This window comes from Rousettus aegyptiacus, unplaced genomic scaffold (genome assembly GCF_014176215.1).
Source record: "Rousettus aegyptiacus isolate mRouAeg1 unplaced genomic scaffold, mRouAeg1.p scaffold_m13_p_5, whole genome shotgun sequence".
Lineage (NCBI taxonomy): Eukaryota > Metazoa > Chordata > Mammalia > Chiroptera > Pteropodidae > Rousettus > Rousettus aegyptiacus.
In genome coordinates, this window is record NW_023416308.1 from 81,154,780 (window position 1) to 81,176,326 (window position 21,547).

At 42.8% G+C, this 21,547-nt stretch overlaps 1 protein-coding gene across 11 annotated transcripts in view; it reads left to right on the forward strand.

Annotated features, from left to right (window-relative positions):
* Window positions 1-21,547, forward strand: part of PPFIBP2 (PPFIA binding protein 2) — a 132,191-nt gene that overhangs the window by 82,307 nt on the left and 28,337 nt on the right. For all 11 annotated transcript variants that reach the window (XM_016123034.2, XM_016123033.2, XM_016123032.2 and 8 more), the window contains 3 exons: window positions 2,814-2,945; window positions 15,725-15,817; window positions 20,409-20,520. In XM_016123034.2, coding sequence (XP_015978520.2) covers window positions 2,814-2,945; window positions 15,725-15,817; window positions 20,409-20,520 — 337 coding nt within the window. The remainder of the gene's footprint in view (window positions 1-2,813; window positions 2,946-15,724; window positions 15,818-20,408; window positions 20,521-21,547) is intronic.

Consider the following 21,547-nt stretch of genomic DNA (forward strand, 5'->3'; position numbering starts at 1 on the left):
GTTATATCCAATTAAGACATGTATGAAGAGGTTACAGTATATAACCTCTATTGGAGGCTGCAAGGTGAAAGTTTAATTATCAGTGGAGTATGTGAAATTAAGCAGCTTCAAGTTTCTAATTAAAACTGTGGTGTGTCCAACTGAAATGTCCACTTGAAATGTTAGTGTGACCAGTTGGAACCCTGGCATGACTATTGGAATTTAGTGCAACCAATTAGGTTATTATCCTCGTCAGCTGGAACATTGGCGTGGCCAGTTACAACTTGGCAATTAAAACAGCTAGAGGGATTTTGGCAATAATGGAAGTAGAGTGAGTGGATTCTTAGCTTTCAAGAAAGACATTTTGAGGAATCCCGGCAAAGCAGTAACTTGAATGTCGGTTATTAGACAAACAGCATGAGCAGTATCTTAAGATACTCAAGCACTCAACAGGGGCTGTGTTTTTAACTGTCATCCTTAGGCCTTGGCATCTTATAGATAGTTAAAAACATATTTGTCGAATAAACAGTTAAAGTCTCATGGAAGAATATTTTCTCTATTCTCAGCACTCCAAAGCAATTGTTATCTCACGGATCTTAATTTGTAGAATTGTTCCTTTCATTTTTGCATTGGTGGCTGGGAAGCTCACATACACATTATAGTCCATCTCTAGCTGTATATAGAACGTTAGGGTATAACTTTTATACGAGCTATAACTCTGACTTCAACTTCTTTTCTTACCTGCTTTATTTTTTATGATTTATTTTTTAACTTGAATTGTCTATTTTGCAAAGTGCCTCAAATCATTTTTGAAATAAGCAAGTTGATGAAAAGATAAAGAGATAAAAAAAATTATGAGGTGGTGGAGATAGAGAGGGAGATGGGGATGAGGAAGAAGGAGGTAGGAGTAAACAAGTAGTGTGGGGAAGGATTACATCTTAAGATACTCAACTCAGAGATGCCATTGTCTTCACCCAGGGAGCAACCTTTAGGGCCTTTGATGTTCTGCATAGCCTTAACACCAGTCCCTAGTAGATAGTATGTACTCAACAAAATCTTGTCCACTTGAATGGGTATTTCCTGGGTTCAGTGAATATTTGCTGATCGCCTTTTTTTTCAGCATGTATTTTTTATTTTACTTAAAATTCTCAGACTTCTTCCTCTGTTTGGGAAACAATGTGATACATTAAATAGAAATAAGTTTTGGAGTGAGCAGACCTTGGTTTGAAAACTAACTCTGCTGTCAATTGGCATGTGTCCTTGGCCAAGATAGGTCAATATCTGGGCCAGTTTCCTTATCTGTAAAGTTGGGATAATAATATTTACTGCCAAATCCCTGGGAGAGTTTATGGAAAGGATGTATGTAAAGTACCCAACGGTGTCTGGCAAAGAGGAGACACTCAGTGAATCCGTGTCTCCCAAGTCCCCCAACTTCATTGGACACACTTACCTGGCTAACTCTTCATGACCAAGTAATCCACATTTCTGGCACGACGGTACTACTGTCTCTGCCCTGTAAGCCATCTTTAAGGTTAGGGGCCTGGGAAGCACGGGCCTTCTCAGTCTAGTCCTCAGCTCATTTTGCTAATATGGCTTCTAGATACTCATCCCTTCAGATTAGCAGACGGACAGTTTGTAGCCTGGCTTTCTGGGGTTCTGAGGGCCTTTTGCCATAGGTAATCACATATTCTAAATTAAAATCTCTGTCCTGTGTGTTTTGATTTATGATCTGAAGACAGTTCAGAATATGTGAAATCACAGCTGTTTGGGTTAGAATAGTGTTGAGATTACCGTTCTTGTACTTGGTCGGGCTGCCCAAGATGTTATGAAATGCTCAGACCATGACAGGATACTGTGTCTTTTCCTTCTCCTCATTTGGCCTGTTGATCTCCTAGTTGCCATATTACATTCTTCTTCAAGGACCTATGTGTTCAATGTCTGCCAAGGATTTTGAACCTTATGGAACATTGCTTTTTGCCAATGGAGAAATGCATTGCTTCTGGACTTTGGGAAATGCTCCTGATTTTTGAGGTTCTTCATAATTCCTAGTAGTTCTTGGCAAGTGTTTTGGCTATCCCTTTTGTATTTTGCCTTAATTATGCATATTAAGTGTATATTAATGGCAACTTGTTGTCTACTACTGTTCTATGAATGGCAGGACTAGTAATAGCCTCCTAACTTCCCATCAGAAGTCTCCGCAATAAGGAAATAATAGTCTTCTTACTTATATCCCATAGTAGCCAAGTTGTAATTTTGGTACGGCCCAGGAAAGATCATCTCAAGTAATAAGATTCTAATAAAATCATTCAGTATATATTCATTGAACCTCTACTATATACTCAAGCTCCCTTTTGGGCTCACTGCAGTGAGGTCTGTCAATGAGATGTGTTGAAGGGTGTGCTGAACATTAAGGAGGTGATATGGAAACAATCAGTTTTGAAAAATATATTATCATAGGCTTGTTTTTTGTTTGTATTAGTGGAGAAGGGCCAGCTGCTTTGCCTTAAAATAGAAGTGAAGAAATTTAGTTCTTCAAGAGTATGTGTTCATTTTTCTCTATTCGGAAATAATGAATAATGGTGTCTGTGGGCAAATTTTTATTTAAATGTTGCTCACTTGTCTCTCAGAGCATAGTGGGTTATGGCAGGGGCTGTACTATTCCTGAATGACTTATTATCATCCCAGGTCCATCCCTAATAGGCCTGTGGCTTCTATGCAGTCACAACTCTGTGTTGCCCAACACACGACTTAGAGATTGGCTTTTGTGCTGTAGAACTTGAGTTGTCCTTGTTGCCCTGGAGGTTTATGAGTTTAAGATATGTTTCTGCTTGTAGGAGCTGCTAAGTCGCACATCTCTTGAGACTCAGAAGCTTGATCTGATGACTGAAGTGTCTGAGCTGAAGCTCAAGCTGGTTGGCATGGAGAAGGAGCAGAGAGAGCAGGAGGAGAAGCAGAGAAAAGCAGAGGTGAGTGTGATACACCACATTCCAGGAGGACCCACAGTGTCCTAAGCTCAGATCAGAGGAAGCTATCCTAATGTGGACTCAGACGATCTGGTCTACCCCAACCCTGGCAGCTGCTGGGTGTGACAAACATCTGTGCACTAGAGATACAATGATCTGTTAATACCCAGTTATCAAGTTTTGCTGTAGCTGCAAATTTTAGCAATGCCCAAACCACCCAATTTTGGCTCTGAAGCTTCATCCTCCCTAAAGCTGCTGACAAGGATAAAAAGGAAAGCAGGAGTGTGGGAAGGATCAGACAAGATGTGGTAGGACACAAGAAGTCTTCTGTGAAATCCAAGGTAATAACCCTGTCTCGGGATGAAGTCAGCTGCCCAGTAAGCCACAGTCACTATATCTGAGTCTGAGATGCATTTCAGTGACCCAAATGGAATCCTGAGATTTTGTGTTTCTTTTCTCCCGATGGGTCATATGAGTGAGCCCATGCAAAGGCCTTCTCTTAAGAGGATGTTTTCCTAGGTTTGTTTTTGCTTCTGTTTTTTTCCAGGCTCCATATGCCATTGGTTAGAGAATGCCAGACTCTTTTTTTGGATAAACATTTAGAGAATTTTAGGCTTTGAGCTCCTTTATTTAAGAGAGAACGGCCTATTTTAACATTAAATAACTATCTTCCATGTGCCTCTACCTACCGGTCCCTATATTTCTACCTGGCAACTTGAGAGTGTGGAAGGAAGATAGGCTTTAGGTTTAGAAACACCTTGACTCAATTACGGATCTAACCGCTTAATAGCTTTACAGACCTCAACAAGTTAGCTACCTAATCTCTTTGAAATTCAATTTCTTTATTTGTAAAATGAATAACTTTGTGAAGTCCAAATAAAATCATGAAAGTAAAGTCCCTATCATAGTCTCTGGCATTTCATATGTAGTTGGCTTATCTTCATCTCCTTCTTCCATTTATGCATCTCTAAAATCTAAAGATGGATGTTGTTTTTTTTCTATTAAGTGCTAACATTACTGTGCATTGAAACCTGACACATTTCTGTGTTTGCAAGGTAAACATTGGCCATTGACACACTTGTAGTCTGTGGGGCGTATTACTTGCATTGCTTTTGAGAACATGCTCATTAATAAGAAGTAAGTTGCCAAAAGAAGTTCTCGCCATTAACCTGAGGATAGCATCTTCTAGTGATTAAGAGTACAGGCTCCTGAATCAGATCTCCTGGCTGTCATCCAAGCTCAGCTACTCTGTAGCTTTGTAATCTTTGTGATTTAACCTCCCAAACCTCTATTTCTTCATAAAACGGAGATAGTAATACATACTTTCTATTTCCTGGGTTGTTCTGAGTAGGAATGAGTTCATATACATATAGTCCTTAGCATAGAGTTGGACACATAGTAATAGCCAGCTTTTATCTATCACTTACTAATCATGTTGTTAACCATGCTGAAAATGGAAATGTAGCCTTAGATTCATTATTTATATATGGCAAAGGTCACACAGACTGAAAGCTTATCTGTCTAAAGTGTTAGTTGACTAGACTTAGCTTCTTAAAGGTTCACAGAGAAGCAATTCAATTTTCTCCAGGTTTAGAGTTAATTTTACCAGTGTTTCAAGATGTGTGATCACATGTGACCGACCATACATTAGGGCTTTGGGGGAAGAATTCAATAGATTCTGTAAGAAGGCTTAAAGTGGCAGAGAGCAACTCAAAACCACATTTTTTTTTAAAAAAAAGGTAAGAGGGTCATTAGGTCACACAACTTGAAGAGACCAGGGTTTAAAAATCCAATAGCTTGTGACCTCACGTTGTTGTTAGAAACTAGTCTCAGTGTATCACTTGGTTCTGTTTTAGTCTTATTCTCAGGAAGTCTCTCCCCATGTGGTGACAAAGATGGCTATCAGCAGCTCCAGATCCTACCAGTCTGGCAACCTCTGCCGAAAGATTCTCTTTCTTAAAGGTTCCAGCAAAAGCCCCAGAATTGTGTCCCATTGGGCCAGTTTGAGTCATGTGCTTGGTTCTGAACCGGCCACTGTAGGGAGCATGTACCCACACATAGGTGTATGTACATATGAGAGAGTCAATCCATCTGTGGCAAAATGCAGAGCTAGTACCAAACTGGGGCAGCTCAGTTCCTTTCTAGGGAAGATGGGAAGGATAGAGAGCTCTCACTTCTGGGCCAAGTATAGCTAAAGCAGTGATTTTACCGTTTGCTTGCTTTCTTTCTTTTTGAAAAACTGTTTTTCAATCTGAGTTTTGGTTTTTGTTTTCCATTAGGCTATTCATTTCTGAGGCAACATAGACCCTGAGCTGCTGGCCTCAGTCCTATCAGATAACAGCCCTCCCTAGTTGCTAATGCAAACATCAGGTTTTTGCGTGGAGGAACTCTTTAGGCTGTTCAGTCCTGTGATAGTCAGTGAACAGCCACATGACCTGAAACAGTTTCTCATTCTTGTAATTGAACATAGTCTTTGCTGGTATGCCCAGAACCTCCACTACTATTTGTAACTATCTCGAGCACCAGAGGCTTTTAAAAACATGAAGAATGCTGCTTAAGCTGCACTGCTGGCCTGTGCATGGAGCTGTTTATTCTGAGGGAGACATTTAGCTAGCTCAGGTTACCAGAGGTTGTAGTTTCATGAGTAAAAGGAATGCTGCTTTCCATCCTGTACCACTGCTGTTTTTTCCAGTGAATGTGTTTAGCCTAAGGCCTGATTATTTGTGGTTTGGAAAAGGAAGGAAAATTTTTTTTTTTTTTTTTTTTTTTTTTTTAGGTAGCCAGATCTGTAATAAACTTCCTCCATGGAGCTCAGGATTTATCTTCAAGATCTATTTTTTTTTTTTTTTTTTAGTTTCAATGAAGAAGAAGAAAAAACATACTATTAACCAGAGCATTGCCGACTACTCTTTCAGTCTGTTTCTTGTCTCACCCTAAGTCAGTATCCTGCTGCCTGTAGTTGTAGAAATGATTACATTCGGTTGTCTATAAAACCTGAAGACTGTGAAGGGCAGGTTTCTCATCAAATGGAGAGAATACTAACATCCAGCCTTGCTCTGGGGTCAGTTAGTGGTGGCTTAAATGAAGTGTGGGTGATTACTAGGTTTCCTATATTTATTTTACTTTTCCTTATCAGCCTTTTGCAATGGTTCTGGGTCATTTTAGGGAACCTAAGTTTGGATCAATTAGGTTTACTCCTGAAAAGCAGGACTGCATAAAAGTGACTGACATGGAAAGTAAATACTGAAATTATGAGGAAAGAACATGAAAGAAAGAGATCTAGAGGCAAAGGAAAACCCCTGGGTGTCCCACCATGTCAAAGCCGTGTCCCTCAGAGAGATCTTCCTTAGAGGAGGGAGGCTGGCTTCTCTTAGCACTGTGGATGCAGGGAGGCCTGCCCCTGGATCCCTTCGTGGGACCCAAAGAGTTTTGCAAGGGGTACCAGAGCAGCCTGTAGAGGGGGCCAGGGATCCAGAATGTGCTGGGAAGTGAGTTCAGCCCGGTAGATCAGGGATATGCATAAGCATGAAGAGAACCAGAAAGAATCTTTAGGATTTTCTAGCAGAAAATGGAATGTCCCGTGGCACCAGACTTGGTGTCATCCCTTCTTTCTTCCCATGGTTAGGACCTTGGAAACGAGGGGTCATGGTTTCTAACCTGGGCAACCAGAATCATGGATTCAGGGTACAGAGCAAGGGCTGGGAAGATCGTATTTGCTCAGAGAAGAGCTGGCCTGACTTGGAGAGTATTATTATTCTTGTTTTTATCTTATGTTGTTTTGTTTACTTATTTTTATTAGAATAAAAAATGTTATCCAACATTTCAAAACTCAATAGTTCAAAAGGTATATACACAAAAAAGTCTTCTTCCATGCCTGTCCCTCAGCTAGCAGTCAGGGGTCAGTGTCATCAGTTCGTTTCTTAACCTTTCAGAGTTATTTTATGCATGGACAAGCATATTTATTTGGATATCTGTCTATGCCTATCTATAAATATATATACACATTAACATTTCCCCACATTAAAAAAACTTCCTCGTTCATATTTATGTCTGCATATTGTTCCTCTGTCTGCCTATGCCCTCGTTTATTTAACCAGTTCTTCTGATGAACATTTAAGTTGTTTACAAGTATTTACTATTACAAATAATACTTGTATATGTATGAGGTTATTAGAGTGGATTTGATAGGTCAAAAGGTACATGCACTTGAAATTTTGACAGGTATTTTCAAATTTCCCTATAGAATATAGAGATTACATTCTCTCCTATGATGTATAAGAGTTCCAGGACACTATTAAACTGAGCACGAAGGAAGAGAGAGAGAAAGAACTAAGTAAAATTGTGAACAAGTTTAACAGGGAGGATGGGCTGGGGAAAACTGTGATTATAGGAGGTGCCCAGTAGTTTCACATAGAAAAAAAACCAGATTGACAATTAGAACCTCATACATGTCACTTGAACTTCATGACATGGGACCCAAGAATGGAACACAGGTACAAAAGACTCTGCCCTATGGGAGGTAAACAGACCTGTTAAGAGAAGAGATAGGCTGGCCCTGGAGAATTATAAGAATTATAAAAGTAAGTTAAAATACTAAGCCTGAGGCTAGATACCCTGGAAAATGACACCACTCCACAGATAGAGAGAATTAAAGGAGAGTGTCCCAGCAGGGTTGGGGCATACCATAAGGTCACACTGAGCAGATGTGCTCCTGATATAGATCCCAGACTGATTGAAACAGATAAGGGGCAGTAGTGGAAGGAAACAGCACGTTGGATACCTCCTAAAAATCTCCAACTAAACACTCAAATATTTAAAAGGTTGGCTTTTGGTCCCTCTCCCTAACCCTCTCCCCGCTCCCAGCCACATACACGCATACACACACACACACACACACACACACACACATACACATACACACATGCACGCACGCACGCACTTGTTTATAGCTTCCACCAGAGGGTAGAGAAAGAAACTGGGAAAACTGCCACTCTAGCTCTAATGTTGAAGCAAAGGAGAAAACTAGTTTATGAAGTAAAAGTGATGGGTACCCTAAGAGACAGCGGTCATTGTTATGTTAGAGTTCTTGTCAGCAAGGGAGGGGAAAACTAGGCATAGACAAACATGCACTGTAGACATTGGCAAATTATAACTTTGAAAGTTCAGAAATAAAATAGACGATGACTCTGGAACATTAAACTATTTAAAAATATAGTCTGATTGAACGATCTCTCAAATAATACTAATAAAAAATGCATAGCAGTACTTTGGGAGAAATTAGTTTTCGAAGAGCCTCGTACAAAAGATAGAAAGGACAAATAAAAGTGCACCTCCATGAACAGCATCAGGAAGGGCAAACCCCACACAAAAGGACGATACTGAGGACAGTAGAAAGACTTTATGTTAAACGTTATATTCTCAGTAAGATCAAAGATAGAATGGGCTCAATTCCAGTGACTCCTCTTATAAGTGCAAAGAACTTAGGATAGTGGTCCACAAACTGCTTGCTATAAGAGAACTTTAAGAAATCAGGAAAATTAAGTGATCTGTTAAAAACCTGGAAGTAAACCATTTTTTCATTTTTCTTCTCCTTCATAATGACAAAGAAAGTTAGATGGGTTTTATAAAATTTAGTTTATGAAGTTTGGGGTCAACCCTACGATGGTTTGTGAGAAGCTAGAGGTCGGGATCTGTGTCCATTAAGAGTTACATCAGATTGACCTCATCGGCTTGGCTGGGAATGTGTCTTGTAGATCTGGTAAACCCTCGCTTCTGCAAGGCATTGCAAAATCATTGCTTGAGATAGTCTTATGGATAACGTAGAGGAACATAGGATGAATGTAAAAGTAGATATATTGGTACTGAAATGATAATGGATAGCACATAAAGACTGTCTCTAGATTTTTTTGTGAGGGTAACAATAATCTGCCCTTAGCCCTTCTGCTTGTTTTGTATTTTTAGTCCATAATTTCGAGACTGACATAGAGACCTTGAAGTTTTGATGACAGTAATCCAAAGCAAAACTAAATGGATCAGTTGACAGTGGAATTTATAAAAACATATACAGACTAGACTGATAGGTAAGTTGGCAGAATAAGAGAAAAAGAGGTCAGAAGAACCTAAATAGTGCAAAATTACTGAAGATGCAGTGTGAAACACTTCAAGAGGGAGCCAAGCAGCCTTTGGACAGAAAACACGCTTGTGGATTTGCCCAGGAGGAGGGCACTGAGGAAGAACTGTGCCCCTTGCCTGATGGAGACAGAGCTTGTTTGCCTGCAGAGTGGGGCCAGGGAATGAGGTGATGAAAGTCAGGGTCTAGACTCCTCATTTGAGGGGTTTGTTGATGGAGGAAACATGAGAAGTGAGGGGGAAGTGAAATTCTTGAAACTTATATAGGAGAAAAGAGCAGGCCTAAAGATAGGCAGGGCCAGTGGACTAGAAGAGACTTGAGATTTGGAGAAGGGTGCCCAACAAGGCGAGCATGCTGCAGGGTATGGAGCCACTGGGCTTTTGTTGTCAGCAATCGATGTCACATAAGCCTTAACTGTTCCCCATGGGCCTTACTGTGTCCCATGACTGCTAGGTATTCTCTGTTGTTCTCCCAGTTTCTCTTGTTCATTTCTTAAGAATCAACCACTTCATAGCACCAGGAAAAACAATGGGAAGAGAGAACTCATATTTATCAAATCCTCCCTGGTGCCAGGCACCACGCCAGTTGCTTTATCTGTCTCACTTGATTTAATCCTCCCAGCAACCCTATGAGGCAGTAAGACCCTGATTCTACAAATTTGAAAACTAAGTTTGGAAAAGTTTTATAACTTTCCTAAGTCACACAGAAAAAAGTGAGACTGGCATTAAACCCAGGTCTGTCCAAGTACAAAGCCTGTGCACTTTTCACTCTATCATACTGTCTTTTGTCATAGCTTAGATGCTAGTAACAGGCTGAATGTTACCTTGAGAAATTGTTTTTGACTTCATCCTTGATTAACCAGCCATTCTAGCTCCTACCACAGGGTTCTTGGTGAGAGAGTTAGAAATTCAAAACAAAACAAAACAAAACTCTATGCTAATTAATTTCAAGCCTCAGCTACATCCTCCCCATTCTTGGTATTGCTTTTCTCTACTCCTAACGTTCCTCTTCTCATGCCTTATAGTGGCTATTCTAAATGTGTATCATTTTTTGCTTCACTGTGTTATTTTAGCAGGCAACTTTGCCATCTCTTCTACAGAGAAGATCAGCACCATTGGGAGGATCTCCCTCGACTTCCTGTTTTCATCTAGAAACCCACCTGGACCCCCAGCTTGCTTCCCCTTCATACTTAGCTAAGCCCTCCACCCAGGGCTGCTGATTCCATCTCCTTTCCCTTCTCTGTAATTCCTTCTCCTTTAGCTTCTTGGTCCTTATAAATAGTCTTAGGGACCTACATGCTAAATGATGAAAGCTTCAAAAGACTTTGAGACTTCTCAAAAGAAAAACATGAATAAACTAAATGTAGACAGGCTTTTTCCTATTTAGTACTTCCCAGTGATGGCTGAGTCCATGGACAGCAAAGACAGAGCTAGACTGTGACTCCTAGTGGCTGAGGCCAGTCAGGCAGGAATACTCTACCCTCGTCAGGCATCTGAGCTAAGGCAACATGGTGTTCAGAACCCAGGGGCACATGGAGCAAAGGCCAAGTCAGAGCCCAGTGTTTGCACTGGGACCACAGGTCAGACCTCAGAGGGCAAATATAGTCCAGCCCATTGGTCAGTGTTCCATCAGGGTTCAGGGACCAGCAACATTGCAGCTGGGTGAAGATCTGGTGTTCAGAGTGCTTACTCAGGCCCCCAAGGCCATCTTGAGTTTTTAACCCAATCCTCTGGTCTCCATAGGGAAATAACTTGTTAGACAGATGACCCTGGGGGAAGACAACCTGGGGCTGTCTATGGGTTAAATCAGGTGAGTTAGCTCAAGGGGAGAGTGGCTGGGAGGCCAGGGACTTGCTTATGGCATCAGTGACTACATTGCAGCTCTCCCAGTCAAAATGGCATCACCAGAGAGGAGAGCAGGCAGGTGTAGGGGACTTAGCCCAGTGCCCTTTCAGTCCCAAACTGCCACCCAGACCATCAGTTTCTCTTCTACATTGGAAAAGAACAAGATAGACTGGGAGCTTTTCTTCTTTTAGACAATGCTGTCACTATTGAATGGGTAATCTCTTAGCATGACTGGGCAGTTCCCATGGTGACAGTGGGCAGACCTCTAAATGCCTGATGCCAATGCTTAGAATATCAGTAAAGGTGGGCAGAGAGGGGCTCAACAGTTTAATTGGCTACCCCCCCCATTCTATTCTATTGCCAACTGTCTCCTTAAATCCCTGTCCATGACCCACGTAGGCTATTGATAGTCCTCTCCAACTTTCAGAGTCCTCCCCAACTTCTGAGTTCCTTATCGCCACAAGTGGCACTATCATCTGTACCCTAGGCCATGATCCTTCATCTCATTTACTCCTGCACCCAGGGAAGGGGTCTCGAATGCTATTTGACGTCACTTAGACTCATCCTATCCTTACCTTTTGACCCAGACAGAATTAGTCACTTATTGCTCCCTGAAAGACCAGTGATTTTCTTGACTATAGTGCGTACAGTCTGTTTGTGATTATTATTTTTTATGTCTCTCCCCACTCACCTGCGAGCCCCATTGGCTACTATGGCCTTGGCTCTTTGCAGAATGACAGTAAAATGTGGAGTCAATAAAGGAAAGCCCAGAAGAGCTGCTAGTAATAGGGGTTCAGAATTGAGTAGGTATGAAATCCAAGGTTTGCAGGTATTTTTCAAAGTTGCCATAAAAGGCCAAAATGTTCTTGAGGTTACAAAGGAGTCAGGTTTGAAGAGAGAAGTGAAGAAGTAAGGTTTGGTACATAGGGTGTGAGGGAGAGTTTAGAGTTGGGGACGCATTAGCATGCATGAGTGTGGCATGTGCCGTGTGTCACCTGCACGTGTTTTGGAGACAGTTCGCATGTGCAGCACGGGCACATGTATAGAGGGGATGTGTCTGTATGTGCTCCTGTCTCTGCTGATGCTACAGGCAGTGTCTCAGATGTCAATATGCGAGGATAGTCCCCCAGGATGGCACAAAGAAGCTGTGGGGGTTTGTTCAAACTGCAAGACAGGCCTGGGGATGGGGCAGGCCTCAGGGAAAACGCCATGTGTTTTGGTTCCTGTGAAAAAAGCAGGTGGTCAGAGACCGTGATTGCTGGGTGCTGCTACCTGTTGCTCACCCTCTGCTCGCTTCCCTCCGTCTGGGCTGCTCCCATAGGGACTTTGGCGCCTGAGAGCTGACTGACGCTAAGTGCCTTTTCTCCTTTCTCTTCCTTCCTACAGTCGGTTCTGAATGTGATCAGTGAGCTGCAAGAGCAGATGTGTAGGCTGCAGATGGACATCCACAGGCAGATTCAAGAGCGGCATTTACTCAGTAGGGACCACCCTGAGGAGGTGGCGGCTGGCGACGGTGTGGTTGAGCCCCAGGCCTGCAGCCAGGACTGTGCCCGTTGGGAGGGGTCCCCTGTAGGAACCATACTTAAGTATATCAGGGCATGCGTGTGTGGGGCATTCCACTGGTGGAGGGGCTGTGCTTTGTCCTAACCAGAACAGAGTGCGGTGGCTTAACAGGGATCTGTTGTTTTCTCTGGGCAGAGCTTGGGACTCACTCACTCCCCTAGTGGGAGCAAGCTCTGTGATCCTCCCCGAGCAGAGTCTGAGCAGGTGAGGCCAACCTTGCAACAGGTGGTGGCACTCATCTCCCTCAGGACTGGGGATGAGGTGTGTCCAGCGCCTTCGGTGATGGGGCATTTGTGCAAAAGAAAGCCTCAGGATTCCCCTGCCTAGGTACAATTCAGACATTGATTCTTGCTTGTGGTCTGGGAGATTAAATGAAGTTTCATCTCCCATGATTTTTTTTGGGGGAGGGGGTGGGGGGGAAGAAAGCATCATGAAAGAATCCTTTCAAGTTTATTTTTAAAGAGGTTTATCCCCAGTGAGAAAACAGATCACAAGTTTCCATTTGCTGTAATTATTAAGTCATTATCAGAATTTTCAGAAAAATTTCCCCACATAATCTCATTAGAGGGATTTTATGACCTCTGGGCCCTCTGGTGTATCTGACCTAGATTCTGGACCTGACCCCTCATTGGTGTGACCAGGTCCTGTGTGACCTGGGTGAGGCGTGGTGCTTGTACAGAGATGAGACTGTACTTCTAAGGTCCACTGTCAGAGGACTTGGAAGCCCAAGGGAAGGTCAAGGTCGCAGTCTCCCTGAGCACTGCAGAAGGTCTGCTCTGTAGGAAGTCACTATGATCCATATTCAACTATGGAACATACTGAAATCTCTATCCAGACTTAGACATTAGGGGAAGCACTCAGTGCGGAAGATTTCCTCCTACATTGAAAGATATTGGGGTGGGGGAAGGGAATGAGAGTCAAGATGTAAGTATAGATTTGGATAGGGAAGCCCTGAGAGGGTGCTGGGGCATGCCCTGTGTTGAGTGAGTTACCCCAGAAAGACTTCTGAAAGAAGTCAAAATTTGCACTGGTGTTTATAGCGGATGGTGGTCAACAAATAGCTTAGAAAAGGGATGTGCTAAAGAGGTTATGAGAATCTGGAGATCATACTCTGTGTCCCCATAGTCACAGCCCCTCAGGCAGTAAGTGACCTCCACATTTCAGGTTCTCTTGTCAGCAGGCCTGCTGCCCCTCAGGTAAGGCCGGAAATGTTTTCAGAGAATGTTCCTGAATCAGCTGCAAGCCACAGCAAGCCTAGAAATCTAATGCTGCACATCCTGGATGCTATAACCTTAGCTTGGAAGACTTTTTTTTTTTTTTAATGGGCATCAACAAATACTCATCTCAACTGTAAGAAAATCTTAATAAATTATACACTACAAAATTCAAGTGTAAACAACATAACTTTCTGGTGGATTGACTCAGAATGCAAAGAGCTCCAGGCCAGTTAAATGATGACCTGAATTTCACGTGTTTATTCATCAAGGAACAATGCATATGTACTATGTGCCAAAGGTTAGCAAAACTCTTGGAATTAACAATATAGGAGAACTAGCCATTAGCAATTATACTTGTAAATGTTTAATTACAACTGATGTAGCAGTTATACAAGATGCCATGAGAGACTATAGCAGGGGGATAGCAAAGCTTCAGGGAGCCATGAAGGATGGGCAGGAAGTAACCCAGTAAACAGTTCCAGACAGAGGGAACAGCATGTGTGAAGGCCCATGTCAGAAAGAGGAACTAAAAAATGTTCAGTGTGACTGGAGCATAACCAGGGAGAGAGAGTAATTCGAGAGGCAGACAGGGCACTGGATCAGGCCAGACTTTGTTGGTCATGGGTTAAAGTTTATGAGCTTTAAGGAGCAGGGAGTACCGGGATCTGATTTGTGTTTTAATTCCCCTGAATGTCATGGGGGTCAGTGGATTCAAGAAGGAAAAACGACAGGAGCAACCAATGAAGAGACTGGGCAGGCTTTCGACATGAAGTGCTAGACCAGAGTAGTGGTGTAGAGTTGGAGAGAATGAGATTTATGTTATTTTCCTTGGAGGTAGAGCTAACAAGGCTGAGGGATGAATTACATGTGTAGAGGGAAAGGGTGACGGAGATACTAAGGATGGATCTCAGGCTTTGCAAAGGCGATTAGGTGGATGGGGCTGCCATTTAATGAGACAGGGATATCTAAGAGGGGGAATTAAGAGTCCTGCTTGGGCCATGACAGTTGTGAGACGCCTGTACTCCATCCATCTGGAGAGGTTAAGTAGGAAGTTTATTAGATGAGTCTGGAGTTAAGTAAGTCTATGGAAGTGATTGATCACTTTTATGCTATTTTTTTCTGATAGGAACCATTCAGCAAGACCAATTGTGTATTAAAGGAACCTTCATTTGGGACAAAGGTGCTTCGTGGTATTATCTTTACTGAAGCGGTAGTTTAGAAAGTAGGGGTCCTGGAGTCAGAAGATACAGGCTTAAATTCCAGATCCACCATGAGCAAGTTGTTTATATATCACTTCCGCACTCAGCAACCGTCATTGACTCCCTGCTGTCCAAAGAGTGGCATTAGAACTCGTCATAGTCTCATCCAAAAGCCTATCCAATAGGGCCCCACCTTATCTTCCCAACCTCGTCTTCTGTCCTTTCCCTAGATGCCTTCTCCCTCCCTTCTTTCTTCAAACCAGCCCCCTCCTCTGAACTGGAACACTCAGGCTAGACTCTACATTTGGTACTTAGCATTTGTTCTTTTAGTGTTTTATTTCTATCCTGCTGGCTGTCACTTCCTCTATGAAGGCTTTTAGGATCAGTGACCCTTTCTCTGGGTTCCTCAACCCTCAGCACAAAGAGATGATCCCAGTTAACCTGCTTCCCACAACTTCGTAAGAAGCTTCCTCATTTCCACATCTCTGTTTACTTCACTCCAAAGCCTTTCCTGTCCTCCCTCCTACACAACAAGTCCATGATGTGGGTACACCCTGCGGAGGGTGTGGATGTCAGAAAGGGGCAAGTAAAACAAGTTCTAAAAAATAAACAATGTTTTCTTTTTCTTATGTCAAGAACTCCCTGGCCTTTGTTTTTAAATGGCCACACAGCTTTTCCTGAAAAAAGATCATGTTTAAAGATTTGAGCCACAGTGTGGAGCATGACGTGGTTGTTCCCGCCCCTTGCATCCTTTGTGCACGAGCTTAACCAGGGCTGCAGATCTGCTTGCCAACCATCAGAACTTTATCTTTCTCCCTCATCTCTCTAGGAGTTACTGCAAGAGCTCAGGCACCTCAAAATCAAGGTGGAAGAGTTGGAAAATGAAAGGAATCAGTATGAGTGGAAGCTGAAGGCCACTAAGGTAAAAAAGCGGTTCTGATGCTTACGGGGAGGCACTGATGCCCAGTGGGGAGTTTCTGTGTTCAAACTTGAGGTTTGCAGCAACCTACACTGGAAAAATGCAATCCGACCCTACTGTGTACACAGTGGGCCAGATTGTGCAGCAGCAGACAGTTTTGATCCAGGAGGGCTCTTCTCATGGGGAAAGCCTGTGAGATTATGAGATACTGAAGTTACTCAGTCTCCTTCCTCTTGCTGAGTCCTGTAGCACCACCAGCTGACATTAGGCCAAGAAGGGAGGTGAGTGAGTGAATGAACGAGAAAGTGAAAAAGTGATGAGTCCTAAGGTCAGATTAAGGCCAACATTATATTGGCTACACCACTGTAAGTTTAGTAATCTCTCTAATAATCAGTTTTTAAAAATAGTCATTTTTTTAACTTAAAAAAATAAATAATAAATATAGGCATCCTTTACTACATTTATTGGGGTGATCACTTTGAATCATGTATGTCTAATCACATGTTGTACACCTGAAACTAATATAATACTCTATGCCCATGGTAATTGAAAAATTGTTTTAATTATTAAAAAATAAATAAATGGATTATCCTGAAAATAACTAAGTAAATTAATTAATAAGCAAAAATGGGCATGCTCTATTTTTGGCAATGAATGTATACTTAAACAAATGATGTGTACTTTGAGTTTTTTTTAAAAAAATCAAATGATGTTTCTATAGAACTGGGGTGTTTGCTATTTAAAGGATACCAAGGTTAATTTCTTTTGTGAAATAGCTTTCTTCCCTCCCTCCTAGGTTTCTTTTTTTATTTCCTCTAATAGTTGAAATGAAGAAATTAAAATGAGTGGGTCGGATTCAGCCCACCAATTAATTTTTTGGCCTGAACATTGTATCTAAAGATGTTGAATTAGTTGTCACTTAAATATTAAGAAATTACGCATTAAAATACAGAGTTAGGAGTGTGGGGAAGGAAGCTCTCACAACCCCGGAGCAGAGCCCCTGCTTGAGCGAGCCTGGGCAGGCCTGCCTCTGGGCGGGGCGCGCACCTGCCGTTTTACTAAGGTGTCTGCAGCGCCACCTACCGGTGTTACCACATGGCCCCTGTAGGCATTTTCGTTTTTACTAAGAGTTTTCTTACTCTTTTGTACTTTTATTTTTTTCTGTAAGTTAACTTTTCATGACTATAAAATCAATAATATTCATTATGGAGAATTTTTAAATCAGAAAAAAAAATCATAGGAATAAAAATAATTCACATACCACCCAGGAGCTACCACTATTATTATTTCCTTCCAGGCACTTCTCTTGTGAGGGTCTCGGTGTCATTCATTCTCATTCTCATTCTCATTCATTCTCTCTCTCTCTCTCTCTCTCCCTCTCCCTCTCCCTCTCTCCCTCCCTCCCTCCTTCCCTCCCTCTCTCCCTCTTTCCCTCTCTCCCTCTCTCCCTCTCCCCCTCTCCCCCCCTTCCTCTCTCTCTCATTCTCTCATTCTCTCTTTCATGTTGATAATTTATATACAACTTCATATCATGCTATTAAAAGGAAACTCTGAACATGATTTCGACATCTATAATCTATATGATGTTCTATTGTATGAATGCACAGTAGTTGCTTAACCATTTCACATATGGGAAAACTGAGGCACAGAGTGCTTAATCAACTTTCCTAAGATCTTATAGCTAGTAAGCACTAACCCTAGGCAGCCCATTATTTATCTACTGCTCTGTCTTTATCTAACTGTACCTTTGTATGCACTATGCTTCACAGTCTCAGATTGTAGGGACAGTATTTTTCTCAAATAGCTCAGAACCTTCTATCATAATGTTTCACTCGCGAATCCCATCTTGGTGAAAACTTTGAAGTTGTACATACCATCTTCTCTTGTGAAACCAAGCATTTTAAGGTAATTTTATTTTTAAATTACCTAACCTCTTTGCCTTGGCATGTAGACCTTTGAGATACCAAGGGTTACTACCAGGTGTGGGCACCTCCTATGTGCCAGAATATACCAAGCCCTTTGCACACTTTTTCTCATCTGATTCATAAAATACCCTGGTTGGGTCTATTGACTTATTATCCTTATTTTGCTGATAAGGAAATTGAGGCTCAGAGTGGCCAGGTAAGGTTCAGATCTGGATCTATGTTATTCTAAAGCTCATACTCTTTTCCCTATGTCATCCTGATTCCCTGTAGTAAAAACTTCAGGTTTTGAAATTTCTTTGTTGTTCCGTATAAAGCTTCTGAGTCCCTAAAGGTGATTTATCTTCCAGTGCAGTGGGAGTTGGTCCCTGGGTTTAATGAGGCCTAGCACTTGCTGAGAACCAGAGTGCCTGCCCACCTCTGCTTGATACCAACTCTAGCAACAGCATATTCTGGCCTCGTGGTCAAGTAGAGGGCCTCTGGGCTATTGTTGACTTCCCAGCTGTGGGGATAGGTACCACTCAAAAGATAACAGGACTTCTGTCATTTCTGGCCCATTGTGTAGAAATTGACACATAGGAGGTTAGGCCCAGCCACTTGGTTTGTAAGGTTTTAAACAGATGACCTTACCCAGAGACAGGCCTCAGAGAGAAGGGACCTCATTGTGCCAGGTCCTAGGCTCTGCCTCAATAAGCCCACATCATTGATGTCTACTGTGGGGCCCACAGACAAGCATCAGGTACCCAGATTCCTAACAGAGACCAGTTCTTACCTGTATGCAAAGAAAGGGAGAAATGGGTGTGGAGAGGTTCAAGAAAGGTTTAGAGACCATCTTCCAAGAATAGTCTGGCCCTTGCTGAAATGAGAGGCACTTAGAGTAAGAGTCCCAAGGGGGTAAGCTTTCCAGAAGCCCTGTCACCATTAATTGTAAGCCCATGGACACGTGGCTCTGAGTGAGCTATAAAGTGCTGATTGTGTGGCTTTGGGTCTCAGCAAAGCAGTTTAGCACAGCTGGACTTGACTGTCTCTGTAGGTGGAAAGGAGCAGAGGAGCAATGCTCTACAGGGAACTTTGGAGGAAGGAAACTCCACCTCCTGCCAGCCCTTTTTTCCTTACATGATCATCTCTATCCCATTTGGAGTATGTTAGGGAAGGTTTTAAACAGAAGCAGACAGACTGCAGTGGGTGGGGCCCTGGCTTGGGAGCAGATGGGGATTACATCCTTGCCTGGTTCCTAAATGGCTCTGTGATGTGGCCATCGAATCCTGCATCACTCCTTTTTTCCCCCAGGGACATGCAGGGTCCCATGGTTTCCTGTGGGGACTGTGGGAGGTTTGATGTAAAAAAGCATCAAGCACAAGGGCAGGGGCAGGGTGGGTGCTTAGTTAACATGTCCTGCAGCTGAGCACAAAGCCCGTTTGGAGGACGAGCTACCAACAGGACCGATGCTCATTGGGCTACTTGGAGTTGTTCAAAGATTAACCTTGAAGAAAGGAGGCAGGGAGCAATTGTGTTCCCACATGGGGAGGGGTGTAGCCAGAGTAGAACTGGTTGTGTGCTCCATTGTCTGGCTCAGGGATCAGTTCTCAACCCCTTAATTTGTTTTGATCTCAGAGAACTAGCTAGTTATTCATAAGGGAAAGAATAGGATGAGAGCAGCAATTTATTTATTTGTTGAACACTTACTATCTGCCAAGCATTAGGCTATGTTGTTCATAATCATTATCTTATTTAATCCTCACTGTAGCCCCATGAGGTAATGCTATTTCCCCCCATTTTATAGATAAGCCAAGACTCAGAAAGGATCTTGCCCAGTATCACCCAATAGGAAATGAGAGAATCCAAGTTTGTTTGGCTCTAAAGCCAATGTGCCTCTTGGGGTGTGAGCTACACAGTTCTGATTTTCTGATGAGTGTTGGAAGGCATGACAAGCACACCTACAATTAGGTGTGAAATCCACTCTGCTCTCTTTAGTAGAGACATGAAATCACCAATGCAGCTACCTTGTGGGGTGTGGATGTACTTACCTGCTTTATTTGCAGAAGTATATCTGCTCAGCACACCTAGATTGCTTGTGTGGGTGGTTGAGCATGCACAGGTGCCTAGAAGTTGGACAGAGGCAGTGGCTGTACACAAGGGGTGGGATAGCGTTTGAGGGAGGGGACTCTTGGCTCACTCTTTGTCTACCAGTACTCATTTGATTTCCACTGTATGTCCTATGTGGGGTAGAAAAATGAAAGATGAGTGCACTTGTTGCAATGGTGTGCAAACATGTTGCATGACTATCTTGGGAGAAGGAAGACCTCTTTTAGAAAGAGAGTATTCATCTCTGGACCAAGGGCACCTTCCCATCATACACAATCCTAGCTCCTCTGAACTCACTGGTGTTTAGATCACAGAGCACAGGGGAGGGAAAGAGCCTAGTCAGGTAGGAGGATGCAGAAGAGCAGGTGGACTGCCAGAGTGGTGGGCTGAGCCAGAATGGCCAGGAAGAATGAGTTTATTTGGCAAAGTTCCACCTTGTGGGGAGGGTAAACCGTCCACCTCTGGCACCTCCGCTTCTAATTTCCTACCACATCCTATGACATATTGGCCCCAGGCTCTGACTCAAGGCACTTCATTATGCTTTGATAGTCCCTCTAAGCTGATGTGGGTCCTCTGTTTTATTCCAGGCCGAGGTAGCCCAGCTGCAAGAGCAGGTGGCCCTGAAAGATGCAGAAATTGAGCGGTTGCACAGCCAGCTCTCCCGGACTGCAGCTCTCCATGGTGACCATGCAGAGAAAGGTAGCTGGTTTGACTGTGACCGAATACAGTTACCCCTGGGTCCTGCACCCTTTTCTATGAGCAGGCATGTGTGTCTGAATGAGTATATATGTGTATGCTTGTGTGAGTAGCTGTTCTAACGTGCATGTAGGTGCATGTATATGTGCACACATGCCTGTGTACACATGAGTGGACCTAGAAAGCACAACTCTATCATGGAATCATTGCCATGAACTCCCTCCCCTGCCCAGAAGACTCAACTCAGAAGGCTTTTCTCAGATGCACTCCGATCATTAAAGCTCTGTGCAGCTACCTCTGGAGTTTTAGACGTTCACTTGTTTTTGTGTCATCGCCAAAAGAGAGACTTTAGCAGTCTCTCATTTGGTCATTTAGTGGATACTTGCCCCAAGGTTACAGAAACAAAATAGTTATTTCTTATCCTTTAGATCTCAACTTAAATGTTACCTCTAAGAAGGATTTTTCCTGGACACTCTATCTTATGTAGATGCCCCCGATCCTGTTTTTCTCTAAGTCAGTGTTCTTTTTGTTTTCTTCATAGCATCTATTATAATTTAGCAGTGTTGTATTTTGGGGGTTCTCTTCATATAGACTGTCACCTTCACTCTGGGGCAGAGGCTGTGTCTGTCTTGTTTAAGACCAAGTCTGCAGAGCCTAGTACAGTGTTTGGCCCAAAGAATGGTGAATGGTCCCTGAGGAGTTCAAGTCTTGCTGATTGTAACTAGAGGATAAATCTTCTTATTAACACATCTTTAGTATTTACAGCTCTTCACTTTGTTTACCAAATGATTATGCATCTTCCAACTTTTCCTCTTACCTTTGGCTGCAGAGTAATGCAGAGAGAGATCCTGCAGCCTAGTGGATTAGCTCTATTACCTAGTCTCATCTTGGCCTCAGCACTGCTTTGCTTGTGAGCTCCGATCCCTGGCTGGAGTGGGAAAGGCATGTAGCCATGAAACTGGCTTAGGCTAGAGAAAAAAAATTAGCCACCAGTATGCTCATCCCTTCCTCAGCCTTTCTCTTCCCAAGC